Genomic DNA, 19,841 nt, shown 5'->3' with positions numbered 1-19,841 from the left:
ATGTTTTCTGGATGTTTTGTCACATTCGAAGTCACAATTTGACAATTCTGAAGATGTTTTTTTTTTCCGCACTGTAAGATTAAAGTTAGCTCATAATGTGTTTTCAGAGTGGTGCAGTCACGTGTTAAAACATGTTAGAGGGTTGGATGAAGCAGCAGCACTTCTTTTACTGGCCACATAGTGTCACTCTGGGTATGGTGGAGAAATCAATGCAGCTGTTTACTTACTGAGGAAAGCAAGTAACACAAGAAAAGTGATTATCTGAAGATGGTTTCTTTCTAATTTCAGACTTAAAAAAAAAAAGTGACATCTTTGAGTGTAGATTCAGTAAGCATCGTGGAAAGGGAAATGAGGATGTCCTGCGTCTCTCCAGACTTTCTTCCCATCTCTCTGGAATTACAGAAAGAAGACTCGGGTCACAATCCATTATTTTATGTATCCGAAGAAGGATTCTAATGTAAGCCTGTGACTGTACGCCTGTGAGGACGCAGGGACAGCGCTGTGCACATCAGCGATGACTCCACCGAGCACTTTCCTCCTCCTGGCTTGGCTGGTGGAGGCTGTTATATATATAAACATGAAATTCAAGCTCGATGAGCCGTCTGAGGAGCAGTGACTCACCTCCACTGTGGGAACGATGAGGCGCTCATTACAGTTTATGGATTCAATCAGCTTCATGTCTTCTTGCGACAAGGAGAAGTCGAACACCTCCAAGTTCTGCTGAATCCTGGAGGGGGTCACGCTCTTGGGGATACACGCCACACCTCTCTGAATGTGCCACCTGGAAGTGTTGGGCAACCGGGTTACGCTCGTATGGGTGTGAGACGCTGAGGCTCGGTGGTTCGTCCGACCTGAGAATAATCTGGGCTGGAGTTTTCTGGTGTCTCTGGCTGATGGCCGCCAGGCGAGAATCCTCCAGCAGGCATGGCTGGTCAGGAGAGGCCCAGGGTCTGTCTCCACTGCCCAGAGGACTGTAAGCCGTCACACTCACTCCCACAGACCTGAGAAGACACAGCAAACTGTAGGAACTGTAATACAACAGCCTTGGGTGCTGCTAACAGGATTTCTTTGCATTTTTGATGTGATTTTTTAAAAAAACGTAACACTTGGTTTCTTTTTAATGCACTCCTACAGCAGCGCTGTATGTTTCGGCGGCATTTCACTGACCGACAGTGTGAGAGGAGATCTGTTTGAGACAGATAAGGATGACACTCCACCTGCAGCACAGAGAGACACAATGTTTGGTCAGAGTTTTACCAGAAACGCGTCGGAGAGCGGCGCCGTCTGGACAGTTGTACCTGGTTCACCACAGGCTTGTGTCTGGCTATGCTGATAACGTCATCCGTCTGCCTCGCGTTGAAGTTCGACAGCCCGACGGCCTTGACCAGACCTTTATCTACGAGGCTCTCCATGGCCCTCCAAGTGTCTCTGTAGTGTGTGTCGGAGTAACGGATACTCCCGTCGGCCCGTCGAGGCATCAGCTCCTGCCCGCGTCTGAAACACAAGGCTGGTCTTACAGGGAGTTGCATCTTCATGCAGAATAATGAGAAGCAGATCGGTGACAGTAATGTGTGGCTGAGTCTGCAGATCCTCACTGAAACGCCATGGGCCAGTGCATCAGGTACAGGTCGACGTAGGAGAGACCCAGGTGGGCCAGAGTGGTCCTGCAGGCCTCTTCCACATCCTGAGGCTCATGCTTGGTGTTCCACAGTTTGGAGGTCACAAACACTTCCTCACGACGCAGGGCCTGGAGTTTAAAATAAAGGATTGTAGAAAATGTGGACGTTCAGACATCGGGATCGCTTGGATTTGCACAGGCAGCAGGTGGACAGTTTGATCCCCCATCTCCGTGGGAGCTGAAAGCCCAGTAACTGTTTTTTGAGATTGTTTCACCATGCTGAGGTCAGGGAAACAAAAGCACTGCTGATAATATTTAACTGATCAAGCATGTGCCAGAGTCAGGGAACACACACTGGTCTCAGTCATATCACAGGGATTGAGAAAATTAAAGGTTAAATTTGGAGTCTGCTGCTCTGTCTGATCAGTTCCGTGTTTTCACGAGATTATTTTAGCCGGGCGCCAAGATCATTTCAAAAAGGTTCATAAATTGAAATACTGGTGATTAGTTTATCAAAATTTCTCTCCCAAACCCACGCTCCCCTGAATAAGTTTTGATTAAAAAGCATCAAATATTATCAACACCTATTGCTTGATCCAAGGTGAAAACTGTCTATGGGAAGAAAAAGTCTTCATGGATACATCACTTATCAGCAAGGAAGGAATAAAGAGAGTGATGAAAAGAAGAAGCTAAGTGTTCATTCTGGCATTCATAAAGACGAACTGTACCCTTGAAACTTGCAGTGAAGAAAGGCAAGGCTAAATGTAATTGGGAATAAAATTTGAAATTGAAGTACAGAACCATCTAACACGAGGTCTTGGACAAAATCATTGGAAAAAAATATACATAGTTTTCTGGCTCTTGACAACAACCCCGATGCCCTCCAGTCAGGTTTTTGTTCACAGCGGAGCACAAGAGAGGGATCAGCTCCGCTTTTACCTGATCTTAGTTCTGCATTTCACAACTGAAACAAATAGACTGGAACACTGGGTGAGTATCTCTGGCTGTGTATTAGACTGGTTTAAATAATATCTAAAGGACATTGATTTCTTTCGGTCACCCAATAAGTCCACATCTGATCTAATCAAAAGTATCTGAAGTTCCTCAAGCCTCCATCCTGGGCTCACTTCTGTTTAACATTTAACAGATGACAAAGCGATTAACATCTCTTGTTCACCAGGAGGATATTATTCCGATGTAATCACTGGATGAATTTATGGAATAAGACCTTTGTTTGAATGTGCCAGACTTTTCTTCAGGTTTAGTGCTTTCTTTTGATCTTAATAGAAGGTTAGAAGCAGAAACAAAGCAGCCAGAAAACTGTTGGCTTGAACTCTAACCTGAATCCGACTAGTCCTATTTAAAAAATTACAAACACAGTTTATCATCTAGTGAAGAAAATAGTAAGAGTGAACGGTTTGGAGTCTCAGCAGGATTTAGAGATGCCGATCAATGCATTTCTCTTTAGTCGACTTATTGACTGTAGTGCTTTCTCCACTGGTCTCAAAGAGTCTGTCAGACTGCTGCAGCTGATTGAAAACCCTGCTGCTTTATTCCTCACAAACACCAGGAACAGTTGGCCACATCTTGCCAACTGTACATGATAGTTGGTGTAACCCACTTTTTATTACCTTTCTGAAATATGCTTTATTAATACAGTGGTTTTGCCTTTTCTTTTTTTTTTTTTAACATGAAAATTTCCTGAATGTACATTTAGGATGAGACAAAAGATCTTAGAATGTTTATCTAAAAGTACAATTTATTGATAATTTCAAGCCCCTTCAGCTGCATGACAGCTGAGCAGAGCTTTCTTATTTTTAAAAGTACAAAACAACTGATTGATCGGACCTCAGGCTGACACTGCTGACTCCAAAGCCACAAATAACTCAGAAAAAATGTGTATATTTAAATAAAGAATCATCCGTTTCACCTTTCCAGGTCCGATCCACAGAGCCAGAGCCTCTCCGACCTCCTGTTCGTTGCCGTAGGCTGCAGCACAGTCGATGTGTCTGTATCCACACTCCAACGCTGCGAGCACAGCCTGCTTCACCTAAGAATGAACACAAACAACCCATTCACTTCACATCCGGTCGTCTATTTTTTAGCTTACAGAGGGTGAACGTGCAAACTCTAGACAGAAAGCGCCCCGAGCCCAAAATCAAACTGCAGCTTTGACCTTTTTCTTTTCAACAAAATGTAAAATGTAGATGTGGTTTCTCCAACAGGTCCTACCTGACCGGGGGAACTTTTCCACGTGCCAAGACCAACCATGGGCATCCTCTGGCCCGAGGAGAGGGTAACAAAGCTGCTCATGGTCCAATACTGAGGACAGACATGGATGGTGTGTGTTATCACCTCATATGTAGTCTCAAATGGAAAGGTGGGGTGGGGGGGGTGGGGGGGGGGGGGTGGGGGGGGGGGGGCAGTCCAGTCATCATGTTCAAAATCCCGTTACTCTGTCACTGATTATCACTCACATCTGAATTCATTAACTATGCAGGACAGCAGAGGCTTCATGCATGGATGGATGCTCCTCTGCGTGTGCAGAGTTTTCACAAAGCAAATGTAATCAGAAAAAATAACATTTGCAAGTGTTTTTTTGTCAGTCGTTGTGTGTTTTTCACCCCTACCAGATGAATGTGGTCTTTCAGTGGGAATATGAACCCTCTGTGAACTCAGCCATATTGCTACAAACGGCTGATGCAGCTATGTGACATCCTAGCACAGCATTATAATCTCATCATGTGACACACACACACACACACACACACACACACACACACACACACACACACACACACACACTTGGTTCATCAGCCACTGCAGATGTTTCACATGATCCTCAAGCTTTTGTTAACTAAAATCACCTGCCCCACTGACCACCTCCTGACTCCGCTGCAGCAGTGTGTAATCCAGACATCTTCAAACCCAGCGAACATTTAACATAAAGCTGTTCAGGTTTTGGTTCGTACCTGTGATGGCTCTGGTGGCTGAGCTGGTGATTGACTGCAGGCTGTGTCCTCCTGATTTTTAGCAAGCCGGGACCAAAGTCTGTCTTTTTTGCTTATCTGTTGTTCAGTCTGGCGGAAAATGTCCAAACTCCACAGAACTCGCTGTCAAACTGCTCACCAGTGCAGCAGAACATAGAAATAAACTTGAGCTTTATTGGTCACAGATCAGTTCTTTTATATACGAAAACATTACTAAAAGCTTGACACTGATTTTGTCTTTGACATGATGACATTTTTTGTCTTTATCATAACTGTAGTACGAGTATTGATAAGTGCAAATACTTGTATTGGTCCTGATCATATGTGAACATGTTTTCTTTCTTCACCTCTTCTCTTCTGCACTTCTACACAAAATCATTATATCTGGATAAATTATTGAGAAGTTTTTCATGAATAATAGCAGTGATACAAACATGTAAACACTCTGGAATGCAACTATTAGTCATATAATATTCTAATTATATGAAAATAAAAAAAGTATTAAGAAATACCAAACAAATCTATTCTGAAACAGTTTTCCCATTTCATCCAGACAGCTGTTAAATGTTGAGGATGATTCTTACTGAAAAACCAGTGACACAATCTGTTAACTGCACACATTTGTTTTATTTGTTTCCATTTCAAAAAGTTCATAAATATAATCAAATGCACATAAGCAGTGACAGTAACTCAACAACAGCAGCAGCATATGTGAGGTCTGCTTACAGCCGCAGTCCAGCGTCCTCTGAGGCTCTGAGAGGCCGGACGATCACACACTCAGACAAGTCATTCAAGTCGCTCATCATCTCATAGAATCTTCGGTATCTTCAACAACATGAAAGTGCATTTATCAGCCACAATGCATTCGGACATTTCCTCCTAAAACATAATAAGTGTTTGTATATGACCTACCAGAACTGTCTGCACGTTCCATACACACTCACGCATCTCACCTCTGCTGTAAACTACAGTAGGAAGAGCTGACGAGAGCTTTCAGCTCCCCCTGCAGCTGGGACAAAGAACAGCTGCTGCACGGTTACAAAACCTGTTTTCAAAACAGGGGTTTCTATTCAAGTCGCAGTACGTATGTAAAGTTCAGTGTACAGATGTCACAGAAGACAGAAGCAGTGATCAAATCACAAACTGAGGACTCCATGGGACCAAAAAGTAGACACCAGCGTGGTCTGTTTTTGGCACTGCTCACAGTAGCACCGAGACATGGCCTTCAAATGCCACAAGAGAAAGCGGAATATTCACATCAGAGTTGGGTTTCCCAGAGGACTCCCCATTTCCTTCATGCTCACATTCCTCTGGGATATCCAGCCTGTACTTGTATGGCACTTTACAAAGATGCATTGGCAAGAAACCCTCAGTCTCGTATCAAATCTCCCCCTACAAATGCTTATATACAGTACAATATTGACTTTACATTGCTTACATACTGTTTTTCTGAAATTACCAGCTCGCGATGGTAACGTCTCACACAGCATAGGGCATCGTCTGTTGTGCACTCCACATGGCTGTTGGTTAATATTACAGTGTGACCTGTGTGTGTGTGTGTGTGTGTGTGCGTGTGAGTGCGTGTTCACATGTGTGGTATGAAACTGGGCTTAAGGCACCGGATTGTCCCTCAGACGCTGAGCCAGGCCGTTTGGTGCAGAGTAGCCACACAGCTCAGAAGAGAAAAGCACCCATATTATTTGCAGTGTGTAATATCCTGCTGTTACAGTATGTGATTGTCATTCCCAGATTTCACTATGTAGCCAAAAAAGTACTACTATTATTTGATATAATGCAGGCTTTTCATGTGCGTCATGGCTTTGCACACATCAACTTATTTCGGGGGACACAGATCATACTAAAGGGCCTACAGACTTTCAAGCAACAATCCTTTAATGGACTGAAAACATGAGAAAAAGTCAGTATGAAGCAGGGGAAAGTTATGCTAAAACCAGGATTAGCACTGAACACACTGAAGCTGCTGGTACACTCAAGGTAAAAATAAAGAATCCTCTTTGGAAAAGAAAATATTGGAAACAAACGTTTCTTTAAAAAACATCTCACACTTCATCCTATCACAAAAAGACGAGGATCAGAGAGTCGGCTGGACGGCATATAAAACCACTGACAAATCTGTAAAAAACAGTTAAGAAAAGAAGGTCCGGTAGAAGCCATGGCTGTGCCGAGCTCAACCCCAGCACTGCTTCTCTGCGTGTGTGTGTGCATGTATGTGTGTGTGTGCGCGTGTGTGTCAGAGAGTGCCTGTGTGCACTTGAGCCACAAGACAAAAAAAAAAAAAGAATAAATTATGTGCAGATACTGCCATTCATGTTGACATTCTTACTTCATCCTCCCACTGGGAAACCTCTAAAACCGGCTGCGTCTGTTTTAACGCTGCTTTATCAAACACGGAACAAAGGAAAGCTAACTCTAATATAAAGGGGGAGCGATGAAGAAGAATGACGGCAGTTTGTTTCTGGGTAACACTGGAGTGTGTGGCGGTGGGGGGCTGGGGGCGGGGGGTAAAACAGGGGTGTCGTCCTACGACTGCGGCAGGTGTTGTCTGATAATCTCTTTGGACTGAGGGGGGATCCTGTCGGGGAAGCGGACCGAGAACTCCACGATCAGGTCCCCCCGCTGCGACGGGTTCTTCGGGAACGGCAGGCCTTCCCCCCGGACTCGCTTCACCGTTCCGGGCTTGATGATGTCGTGACAGGGGAGCGAGATGATGCGGTTCTCCAGCGTGGGAATACTGACTGTACAGCCGCACAGCGCCTGGAGAGGAGAGGAGAGGAGGGAGACACGGTTAACGTCGTCAGTGGGAATGAAATACCGGAGCCCAGAATATCTCCTTGACTTAATGTTTCCATGAAGCAAAAACTGTTTATCTTCCCCCCAGTACGTCACCACGAGACAAACTGTGCTGTGTTTTCATGGCGCCATTGAGTTTGAGGGCAAAAGAAACAGCGATTGTGTCTTTTAGTTAAATCATTGGGAAACAGTGGAGTCGAAACAGCTGCTTTTAGAACAACAACATTAAGAAATCATGACTTGGCAGAAAACATGTTTTCCTCTTTTCATGTGTGTGTGTGTGTGTGTGTGTGTGTGTGTGTGTGTGTGTGTGTGTAATTTTGTGTGCGGGGGCTGTTCTAGAAACCTAAATTTGTTTCACACGCTCTTGTAATGGGGTCTAGTCACTGTTGTGAGGACAGAAAAGCAAGTGGTGAAAATAATTTTCTTAATAAGCGAACACAAGTTTCAAGGTTCGAATATGGTTACGATCAGAGTTTACTGCAGAGTTTAAAGTAAATCTGCCTGAAATCAAGTGCCCAGGCATGAAAATACAGTGTGTGTGTGTGTGTGTGTGTGTGTGTGTGTGTGTGTGTGTGTGTGTGTGTGTGTGTGTGTGCGTGTGTGCGTGTGTGTGTGTGTGTGTGTGTGTGTGTGTCGGAGGGTCCACACATTGCACAGGGGGGTAATTTTAGCAACAGTCTCATAACTGGGGCTAATGAAGTGAGGCAGGAATTGGCTGAGCTCGTAAATAGTTGGAGCGCTTGTCAGATCCCCACATACATGCGCACACACACACACACACGCTTACAAACACACTTTTGCAAAGCTATCATTGGTAGGACATTGCACTGACAGTCATTCATTGAGGCCGACACGTCCGACATTAGAATCTTAACCTTAACCTGTCTTCATTTCACCATTTATATCAATCAGGACAAGAGAAAATACTGTTTTGACTGAGTCTGGTTCTCAAAAGTTTCCTGGTCCTGGCAAGACTAGTGGCTGCAGGAGAACTGGTCCCAAAGAGATAACAAACACAAGTACACAAACACACACACTAAGCCTTTCCTCCTTATCAAAATGCCCAATGAATCCAGTCAGAGTGTGAAAAGCTCTAAACTAAACACAGAGACCTGTGGTTATCACGACTTCACAGGCTTTCCAGTTAGCATCATTCACCAGATTAGCGCTGAGTAGAAAGAACTATTTAAAACCACGACTCTGTGAATGAACAGACACGAGTACAAAAAACTTCTCTTGCATAATGAATTTGAAGGCAACTGTTACCAACTGTATCCTCACACGTAACAGAGCTTGTGAAGAAATGCCATAAAGGTGTGAAGAAAGAAAGTCGTCACTGTGGAAGATCTATGCTTCTATGCTGAAAGTTGAAGGGTTCTGGTTGTGATTGTAGGTGAGATGGGGAAACGTGGACTCACAAAACTATCCAGGGATGAAAAACAGGTTAAACATGGAAAGTCAGAGGATCAACGTAGTCGCAATATAATTTGGAAGCCGACGGTCCACAGCTTTTGAACCAGTCAGACGTTGAACTCTCACATTTTTCATATTTTGTCAGGAACTGAGCAAAGCTGCAAAAATTCCGTCTATAAACAGATGAGCAAAATTTCAAGGGAATCTATTATTAGGTTGTTGAATTACTTTAGTCAGACCTCCAGTTCATTGACTGATGAACCACCAGACAATGAGTCATCCAGTTTGATGCTGACAGTCTACACTTAATAAAGATAGCTAATGTGTGATAAAAATCTACATTTCATTAACGAGACTCTATTGCATAAAATCCATATTCCCAGAAGTGTCTAACATCAAATTTACTAATATCGATTGTTACCTTTGACCACAGGTTCTCCTTGTTGTGACAGTAACAAGTAACTCTTGTACTGCATTGATTTATTTTAGTTCTTATTTTTATTTTGTTTATATTTTTTTGATTTTTTTCTTGCCGTTATTCACTTTTCTGCAATTGTTGCAGTCCATCTTCTGTGATCTAAAGCACACTGAATTGTCTTGGAGCTGAAAAGTCCTAGACCAAAAAGTTGCTGTGCGCATTGCACATTCACTTGCAAAACGTTTAATGCCAGCTCCACTGAACTCTAATGATGCAGTAATAATTTTTCTAGCACAGGCACATGCTTATCCTCTCGGCCCCTCAGTTCCAGAGGATAAGTTTGGTCCTCACTCAGTCGTGCTGCATTAAAGGCTGTTGAGGAATTTTCTTGTATCATCTGGTTGCTTTTCTTTTTCTCTCCCCGTGAGCGGAGCAGCTGCTTTACAGCATGGATCGAATTTTCCAGCCATGACATCAGTGTCCTTTTACCCACGACATACATTACAGGCTGATTTATCCCATGACTCCCATGGAGACTAGCGGCTCGTCCTCCTGTTACCAACAGTTTCATTGACAAACACAAGTCTTACACACAGAGACAGGTTGCCATGGCACTCGACACACACCGCCAGCTGATCAGGGGGCCCTCTGATTGCATAAGCCTCAGCTCAGACAACAGGTCTATAGAAACTGACAGAAACAAACATACATTCCTACTTGTTTTTTTTTGTTATTTTTTGGGCCATATTTGTATGAACATTCTTGATACTTTAATTAAATCCATATGAGCTGTATGATCAAACAGAACAGCTCTGCTTAAGATTGCTCTTAAAGCATCCTCAGCCTGCCATCAAGATTGTCATGAATATTGGCTGCTTATGCTATTTTTAGCCAAACTGACAGGATTAAAACACAATAGAATTAGAAAAAAATGATGCTTTCCCTTGCAAGATTTCACATTTTAAGTATGAAGCCACTGATGCTGAGAGGCGGAGCTCTAAAAAAAAAATGTCTATTCATCTTTGGAGCCTGACAGCTATGGTTAACACACATCTTTTTGGATGTGGATTCACTGCTGAAAAGAGGGCTGCCTGGGCTTCAGCTACAAAAGCACTGCTGCAGACGACTGTGGCACAGTGCAACGTCACTGTATTTATAATGCCATGAAAAACCTCGCAGTGAACTAGGTGGGTTTCGTGAAAATGTGTCGTGTCAAAAGGTTGCTTGGCTGTCTTAGGAGCAAAGACACTGCAGGGCGGAAAGTCGCCTCTAAAATAGCATCTCTGTGGAGTTTACAGTGTGGTCAAAGCAGCATAGCAGAACAAACCTAAGCTGCTTGTCAGGAAGAAGACAAAATCCTGCAAACAATTAACAGGATTTGAAAAAATAAAATGAACATAAAATGTGTATACATGGCATCATGCTTTCCCTTGATTTATGCACTGGCATTTGCATGCAAATAGAATCTTCTTGGTGATGCAGTATTATTCAAGAGTGCATTTAAAGCATGTGCAGATTTCCATTTGGCCGGTTGTCTGGTGACCATGCTTCATGCAGCTGTGTTTTCACTGCACCATTTAGCGTCGCATCTTCACGAAAGCAGAGCAGACTGGAGCGGTGGAATATGAGCTGCTGTTTGCTTTGGATACTGAATCATCTGACCCACTTCCCTAATATTCCCTCGACACCCCCAACCCCAGCCACATCTTCCCTTCCCTCCACATCTCGTCCTCAGCAGCATCAGACTTAAGTCTCTTATCTGGCTGCCGTACGTGCGGAGGGCTTTAGCTGAGGGGGTTCTGCAGCCCAAACTTAATCACCATGCAGGTTTGATCAAGTACCATCTCCTTCCTATTGTGACTCAACAAACTCTAATGTGCTCTCATTAGCCGCTCATCACGGAGCGCCTCGGTGTGCAGGCACCCAGAGCATTGCCTTCTGTGGTGATTTGTGAGTGTTGTGTAACTTTTGGAGGGAAGCTGTTTGAAATTGGCTGGGGAGTCGAGTATAAACAGCTCCCCTGACATATCCAGCTCTTTGAGAACACCTGCCATTAGGCCGGTCATGTGGAGAGCAGGCGAGTGAATGGCAGCGCAATTAGACACATTAAAGCTTGTGTAATTCACAAGAGCGAGCAGAGCTGTGCCGGACTCGGTGCCCTCATAGGAGCAGCTAATTAAATGACCTGCCAGTCACAGTAATAGCGGGCTGGATTGTCACCACTGTCACACTACAATCCATCTTTAACGCTCTCTGCAAACGTCTACACCGGCATGCTTGTTTATGGCCGTGTGTAGCTCGTGTGTGTCTGTGTGCATGTGTATGATTTTATACAGCAGTACAACGAGGGATGCACGGGCTTTGTGCCAGTTACACGAGGACACCAAATTCCTGCCTCTCCTCTCTCATCGCAGTGGAAGACTCTGCCTTCACTGATCTCACCCTCCAGCAAAGCACACACACACACTAACAGGCCAGTCCTCAATATGTTCAATATGACCACCCACCCGGGACATAATCCAATCCTTAAATTACCGTCACACCACTCTTCTGCAGCCGATGTCTGCACAGGCTGAGTGAAAACCGGCAGGAAAAACGAGCAAAGACACTGCAACATTTTTTGATATTCACTGAACACTTTCAGAACTCCATGGAAGAATCACGTTTTGGATCGTTGGCTCCACTGAGATTCAAACTCCCAAACTCAGCAGCTTTATAATATCTACTGTGAAAGGAGAAAGGTTTAACTGGACAGGTCGAACTCACCTCTTTCAGACTGATCTTGCAGTTATAAATGATATTGGAACCGTCTCTCCTGAAGTGGGCGTGGCCTTTGTCTTTAAGTACAAAGGCTATGTCAGCAGGAATGTTCTCCGGAGTCTCGTCCCCTTCCTTTGGGAAAGTAATCTTGGTCCCCTCCTTCCAGCCCTTCTTGATAATAATGTTGAGGATCTTGTCCTCCGTCCTCATGCTCCGCCCATCCGGGTTCAGCCTGCGACGGGTGATCTTCATCCGCTTAGTGCAGCCGTGGAAGATCTCTTCCAGCGAGACCTTCAGCTCGTGGACCACCGGCGGATCCTGGTGCTTCCGGCTGGTCCCGAGGCGCTCCGACGGCACCCCTCTCCGTCTGCGGCCCTCGCCGGGAAAGCCATTGTTCATTCCCCCCGGGAAGCCAAACTGCCTCCCAAAATGAGTGAAGGGGTCGTCCTCATCCATGTCCATGTCCTGCTCTGCTTCGTTACTGTGGTCGTTGTGGAAGGAGAAACCGTTTGAGCGGCTGTGGCCGCGGTTCGAGCCAAAGAACATGTCGAATGGGTTGGAGCCGCCAAAGAAGGAGGCGAAGGTGGCGTGAGGGTCTCCATGGAACGTGTAATGGTATGTCGAACTGCCAGGAGCGCCCGAAGAGCTGGTGCCCCCTGTCTTCAAACCTGAGAGGGAGAAAGAAAGAGGAGCGTGATTCCTAACACACACATGTACGCATTTAAAACACCCACCAGCTGACAACGATCACGCCAGCCTGAACTCAGACGCAGGACCCAGTTCAGGAAAAACACCATGTGCTGAAAAGTAGAGGTAAGAGTGGAGCCCACGTGGGAGGGAAAAATCCCACAGCATCACTGTTCTTCCAACTGTGCTGGTCGTGGAGGAACTCATCACTTCGTCCAACACACTCACGCAAATACACACACCGACACGCACACCTTTTCAACTGAGACGCATGCATAAAACACCCACAAATACAAACCGCAGCAGTCGCCGCTATTCATATCTCAACCACGTAATAATCTTAAGCCATCTGTCTGTCAGCTAACACACACACACACACACAGACAGCAGTAAGCGGTGAGGTAGAACATAAAGTATCGGAGCTGGTAAGTGTTATTGACACTGCAGATAACAATAGACAACCACACACATTCCAGCACATAAACACACAAACCTGGAGGAGACGGTGTTATTACTTCAGCGGCTGAAACCCACCAAGGTTCTCCGCTGTCATATTAGATGGTGAGTCTGTTCCTCAGCTATTTCAATAACAACTTAATCCATCACGGAGCCTGTTTAACAAGGCTTCACTGACAGAGCTGTGAAGCCAGATCTGCTTGCACTCCCCGACTGCCCTCAAACACAGAGTCGGCTGCCTGCTCACCTTCTTCTCCGAGCTGATCGTAGACCACCCTTTTCTTGGGGTCGCTGAGAACCTCGTAGGCCTCTGCGATCTCCTTGAACTTCTCCTCTGCATTGGGATCTTTGTTCTTGTCCGGGTGGAACCGGAGCGCCATGCGCCTGTACGCTTTCTTGATCTCTTCCTCGTTGGAGCCCCTGGAGATGCCCAAGGTCTTGTAGTAGTCCTTTCCCATTTTTGCGCTCTTCGGACTGGGACCCCCCACGTCTTCAGCTCAGGCCGTGGTCAGTCACTGGTGAGACAGAAATGTAAGAGTCTTATAATACTTTGAGGTGATCACTGCCCAAGTGGCTAAATGTGACCTGGCAGAAGTGCTGCATGCACTCAAATGCACTCTTTCCAGGTTTTGACGGAGAGGTGTTCTTCGTGATAGTTGAGATGATCTGTTGCTATGAGGATGTGGCTGCTGTGCTGATGCAGAGTCAGGTGGAGCGTGCAGAGGAATCCCCATCATCTGCTTTAGATCTTTCAGCCTCGTCTGGCAGGTGGCGGGTAACTCTCACATTATTTTATTTCAAACCCACCCATTTAGAAGCGAAGGCGACTTTACAGCTATATAAATAAAGATGGACCTGGCTGACGCAGATCTGCCTCCACCTCTGCCGTGCTGTGTTTATCCAGCCGGGCAGAGACATCCAACCTGACAGCCAGAAGAAACCCCCTCACTGACACACACACACACACACACACACACACTGCGGTGATCGGGACACAGTAATCCCCGGCTGGACCACACAGAAAGCCTGGCTACATCGAAAATAATCCAACTAAAATAATACTAGTGTCTGCTGCTGCTGCTGCTTATCACAAAGAGCCGCAAAAAAAAAAAAAGAGAGAGAGGCGACAATTGACCAATCACTGGGTTATTCGGAATAAATGGCACGAGGCAGCCCTCATAATAAAAATAACAGCACAGGGTTTGGTGGAGAAATAAGAACAAAGCAAGATCCTACCAGAAAGCCCCGCAAATGACTGTAGAATCAGATGAGCATGGTCCTGCTGCCTCCCCCTCCTCAGCCCCTGCCTGCCTGCCTGCCTGTCAGACCGCGCTGCGCTGCGCACGCGGCTCCGCCGCTTCTTCTTTTATAGCGTCAGGGGCGCCGCGCGCGGGGAGGATCACCGCCTCGGAAATAACCGGTGACCGAACACTCAGCTCCGCCTGACGTTTCCCTGGAAAAAGAGCCAGCCCCGAACCTATATCCATCTCCACATCACCGCCGCCGGCATTCACCGAGAGCTATAAGGAGGCTGCCATCACTGTCAGTGTAAAAAAACCCAATAATTATTAAAAAAAAAAAGTTTATATTCAGCGCGTGACTACCAATTAACTTACGCATGGATTAGACCCTTACTTCACAATGTTTCCCAACCCGCCTTCTGCCCAATCATGATTATGATCCAGTGAAGACAACTGCATCAGTAATACACTCAAATAGCTTCTTCTTGACAAATAAAATGTTTCCTTACCGAGCCTGCTGCCGCTGCCTGAACTGTGTCCGATCCTGGCTGTGAAAACTGCAGCCTTGGAAAAGAAAACCCAGCCCTCTCTCTCTCTCTCTCTCTCTCTCTCTCTCTCTCTCTCTCTCTCTCTCTCTCTCTCTCTCTCTCTCAGCCAACAAAACTCTTTGTTCAAGGTCTGCTCACAAACACTGTCCGTTTTACAGCCAGAATTTACTTTGAACGGAACTGATGAGAATCAGAATCACGGATTGGTGACACTGTTTTAACTTTCTCCTTTTTTATCAGGCAAGAGGCTGTGGGTCCCCTGTGCTGAGTCTTATTTGGAGAGAGAGAGAGAGAGAGAGAGAGAGAGAGAGAGAGAGAGAGAGAGAGAGAGAGAGAGAGAGAGAGAGAGAGAGAGAGAGAGAGAGATGATGGGTCATAGTTTGATGATTTTCGTGAAAATCATCATCAGGCTCTGTCGTGCCTGCATTGAGACTGCTGAGTCACGTTATGAGTCCTCACGAGCATTTTTACCATCCATCATCCTATCTTCGGTCTATCTATAACCTCACGCCTCCCTCAACAATCACTAACTAACCACACTTTAAAATCATGGCATTCAAAGTAAGACTAACTCAGATATGAATGAACTGTCTAAAATATCCTCAGATTGGTGGCTCTGAGTTGACTGTGTTTCTCTCGGTTTTCCCAGTGATGGACATGTCCTCCGGGATGGATCCAGCCTCAGCGGTAAGCTGGGTCCGGCTCCATCTCCTCATGGTTTTAACTTGACTGTTCTGATAAGAGGCAGCATCCCTTTAAAGACACGTGGCCAAGTACAGTTGACCTGATTGAATTTGCTTTGAGAGACTCTCTATTGACAGCACTCTGCACGCTGATGAGTAGCGAGTATTTGTCATTTGACACCAGCATCACCATTTTCCTACTTCCATTGGCTACATATCAAGAGAGGTGCCACATGTTTCCCTTTTTGCACTGTAAAAAAGTAGGGAAAATTCAAATTAATTCAAACAGAAGGAAGACAGTTGGAATGGGGTGTGCTGGGAGTTTTACAGTGCATTTTCAGTGAGTTCACTGGATTGTTTTTGCTTCAGCTTCTTTCCCACATGCTCATTTACCAATAATTTTTTTCTTCTATTTTTAATTCAGCATCGATATTGATAATGCCACATTACTTGTTGTCGTTTTGCATTTAAGCAAATGACCCCTTTCTGGGGTCCCCACTGCAGATTTCACATTTTTGGTTTTGGCCCAAGGCCTTGCTCAAGAAGTAACAGCAGAGACCCTTTGACAGCAGGATTCAAACTAGCAAACTTCTGTTTAAATAACCAAAAATGGAAAAAAAAAAAAAAAATCTTTAACTCACCAAACCAATCAACTAACTTCCTCTAACCTAAACTTTATTTCTTCTAGATACCACAAAAAAAAAAAAATAAATAAATAAATAAATAAAATATATATAGGCCTACAGCAGATTAGAATAATGAGGATATAGAATCCTCTTTGAGTTGTGAACACATTAACAACAGTCCATCTGCTACTCTGGGATGTCAGGTTATGTTCACATACCCGCTTTTACCATTCTAACAGCCTTATTCTTGCGTTAAGTTGAACTACAGTATTCCAGAATGAAGAATCCGTGCTGCGATCTTCAGGTGAGCTGACATCGCCACTACTGTACATCATCTGGTTCAACAAGATTTTCTTGTCAGAGGAGGCTTTTTATTTGTCGTTTGTAGTTGGGGGATGCAAACGCAACACATAGTTGACCTTGAAGGTCAAACATTCCTCCGTGACATTATCACGGCGCTCAGCCCAGAGCGACGCGACACCTGGCCTGCACAGCTTTTAACAAAGGAAATCACAAGTATCGCAACTGGAGGTCTGAGTCATTATGACTGATGTGCCGTTAAGTGCACGGAGAGGTACACTCAGCAGGGCGAAGTGTTTCTACTCTGTATGGTCAATGTGAGCACAAGAAGAAAAAAAAGAGAGAGAGAAATAAAGACTCATTTCGGTTTGAGTCATCGCTCCCCCTCAGCCTGGTGAGGAGGTGCGGGAAAAGTGGGTGTTTCAATGGAGGTGTCTGTCTGACACACACACATGCACACACACACACACATTCACTTAACATTCATAACAATGCAAGCATGCAGACAAGTCCCAATGTTGTATATATGAGCAGGAGGAATGTAGAGACACTCCTGTATGTGTGTGTGCGTGTGTGTGTGTGTGTGTGTGGACTTCAGGCCTCTGCAGCTGTCCACGAAGAGCAACTGGTTAACAAGACGATCCCGAGGCCTCTGCTCAGACTGTGACTGAGACTAAAACACGCTGGAATCGGCACTAATGCTCTCAGGGAAGGGAAACATCCGATTGCTGTGAGAAATTTACATCTGCCTGCGGAAGGTCAACGTGAACGTTATACAATCAACTATTCTTACTCATTACTGACAGTGGCTCTTGCATAACTGTTCAACTTTCAGGAAATATAGAGACATATATAGATCAGTAGATTCCTCCTGCTTCAACGCTTCTTGACTTGTTTCCATCCATACTGATCCGTCCCTCTCTCCATCCAGTCTGAGTCCAGAATAGTTGTGATCTTTCAGGCGTGAGTGTTTATGTCTACACCACCGACCAATACTCAATTTCTTTATTTTTTATGAAAAGAAATAAAACTTCAATGGGTTAAGGTCAGGTCTGCAGCTCTATGGAGGCAGTCACAGCAGTTCCTGGAAAACATGTCTCTTAAATTCTTACAATTTTTCCTTCTTTTCTGAGCACAATTAAACTTGACATCCGATGACAAAATGATTGCTGGACAGAGACCTATAATTTATACGGCCAAGAATTACCAGTGGTTACTTGTGGGTCCACTGAAAGAGCCCAAGATTCCTGATTATATCTGCTGAATGCTTTGTGAAATGCACGCAAACTTGAATTATGAGAATTTCAACACAGATTTTGCTTGGACTTTTGTTACTAATTCATATAATTTAACACATTTTTCTGTCTCCAACTACTTGTTGTTTTAGTTTGTGCGTTATGCCCCTGCCTGGGTTTTATTTCAGACACTGCTGCTTCCTACACCTGTTCAGTAACATCCTCCATTTTATTTGACTGGTCAAGCTGAAATTGGTTGTATTTGTAAATGTGAGTCTGTGAGACAATCTATTTTAGTCATCTCTGTGCTTTACTGGTCATCAGTCCAGGAAGGTCCTGTTTCCTTCCCTCTGTCGACCCATCAGGGTGGTTGGGAAAATGAAAATTATTGCTGACTGAACACAATTAATTATGACACTTCAGGTTTAATACATTAAATGTATTTCACTGTACTTTTTTTTTTATAAATAAGGTTCATGTCTAAAAGCAAACTATCAAAAAGAAATTATATTATCAAAAAAAAAAAACAATATAATGACTTGATTGAAAAAGTTCAACACAATAGAAATGAAGTTTCTATTTTGGGCAGAAATATTTCTATATGGATTCTCAGGTTTCTGAGGTTTAAATACAAAATATATCATTGCAGATAATTAAAAACTACTGCAGAAACCAGTTGCTTCAGGAGCAAACCTCACTTAGATATGACATTAAGATAACTAATCGTGTTGACCGTTTGTGAGCATCTACATGTTGTTTGACATTTTCCTTTTGAGGCAAAGAAAGATTCACACCTTATTGTTATATTACAGAGCTTAGTAAATTTTAAGGACTCTGTTTTCTGATTCAGGCAAGAACTATAGAACTATATTATACCTTGTTTTAGAAAGGATTGTTTGCATCAATGCTTCAGCAGTTCAGAAGTGTTTGCTTTCATGTAATTCATCATTTTGGATCTGCATTCTTTAAAACAGCAAATACGAAGGTGACTCGAACACATGACCTACCATATTTCAGTGTTAAACATTAAAATCTTTAATTCTGCTTTTCAAACCCAGTGTCTGTTGGGCACATCAACATTATTGATTGATAATATCAAGCATATCCAGGCTGAACTCTGCTGTTTTGACCTGGAATAACCTTACAGTGCAGTTGGGCCTGCTTTTCTGTGTACGGGACCTAATTACCCGTGTTGACCGGGCTCAGCCATGTGCTGCTCTGATGCTGAGTGTGCACGACACAGTCTGGGAGCAGCTATCCCATCCTGATGCTGCGTTTCCATGGTGACCCGCCAGACAGCGATGCGTCTGCCAACGAGCAGCGACCGTCTCCGCGATGAGCCCGGTCGGCACGTGCACGCATGTATGGAGTAAAACTGTATGCGCGTGGGCGCAGAATAAGATACTCCGGCAGGGCTAATTATTTGAGAGCAAGCTGTCGCATAAACACCACTACTTGCGTGAACTCCGGCTGAGCTGAGAGACAGAAGGTCGACTCAATGGCAGCAGCTGACGGAGCGGGCGACACCGAAAGCCGGATTCAAGAGGAAAGTGGGTGCAGGAGTTAAGTATATGCAAGAACCTCCTCAACCCCCACCCCACATCCACCCCACCCCTCCTTTTCTGTCCCTCTCACAGCCTCAGAACACCCCGTCCTCGCCACCTCCTCTCTCACTTCTACCCTTCCCGTAACCATGGAGACCACTGTAGCCTGAAGAGAGGTTTTCTCCCAGACAAGACGTGTCGGTGTCAGATGAGGATACTGGATGTATGCATGCACGAGTGCACTCAGCTGGCTTTATACACACTTCTCTCCATAGATCTGGGTGAATGTTACACTTTATTCCAGTAGAGCAAAATGCACTTGCTCCATTACACAGACAGAGAACAAAAAAAAAAAAACAAACATAACGCAGATATAATGCACTAAGATCAGTCCTCGTCAGAGCTCACTGTGATGGGCATCCTAGGTAAAGAACTCTCAGTCTGACAATTTGCACCATTATGCATTGAAAATGTGAAAATTTAAGGTCACTTTTTCCTTTTTTTTTTC

The 19,841-nt window shown here is 44.6% G+C and overlaps 2 protein-coding genes across 4 annotated transcripts; both read right to left on the bottom strand.

Annotated features, from left to right (window-relative positions):
- Positions 1–324: 324 nt before the first annotated feature.
- Positions 325–3,931, bottom strand: akr1a1a (aldo-keto reductase family 1, member A1a (aldehyde reductase)). 3 transcript variants are annotated; one of them, XM_030105104.1, is made up of 8 exons: positions 3,851–3,931; positions 3,549–3,668; positions 1,596–1,747; positions 1,299–1,512; positions 1,168–1,217; positions 852–1,001; positions 618–781; positions 325–386 (listed from the first exon to the last, which is right to left on the bottom strand). In XM_030105104.1, exons 1-8 carry the CDS (start codon positions 3,929–3,931, stop codon positions 325–327), a joined length of 993 nt encoding a protein of 330 aa, XP_029960964.1. The 3 variants fall into 3 exon arrangements, with proteins under 3 accessions (XP_029960964.1, XP_029960962.1, XP_029960963.1); XM_030105102.1 differs by having other exon boundaries at positions 1,299–1,494; XM_030105103.1 differs by having other exon boundaries at positions 325–390; positions 622–781; positions 1,299–1,494.
- A 2,432-nt stretch (positions 3,932–6,363) lies between these two features.
- Positions 6,364–14,473, bottom strand: dnajb5 (DnaJ heat shock protein family (Hsp40) member B5). The gene is made up of 4 exons (XM_030105101.1): positions 14,393–14,473; positions 13,404–13,671; positions 12,020–12,681; positions 6,364–7,383 (listed from the first exon to the last, which is right to left on the bottom strand). Exons 2-4 carry the CDS (start codon positions 13,612–13,614, stop codon positions 7,150–7,152), a joined length of 1,107 nt encoding a protein of 368 aa, XP_029960961.1. The 5' UTR covers positions 13,615–13,671; positions 14,393–14,473; the 3' UTR covers positions 6,364–7,149.
- Positions 14,474–19,841: the final 5,368 nt, after the last annotated feature.

The sequence above is a fragment of the Salarias fasciatus genome, chromosome 12, assembly GCF_902148845.1.
Source record: "Salarias fasciatus chromosome 12, fSalaFa1.1, whole genome shotgun sequence".
NCBI classification, from domain to species: domain Eukaryota; kingdom Metazoa; phylum Chordata; class Actinopteri; order Blenniiformes; family Blenniidae; genus Salarias; species Salarias fasciatus.
Note: the sequence above shows the minus strand (reverse complement) of the source record. Positions and strands in the feature narration are given on the sequence as shown.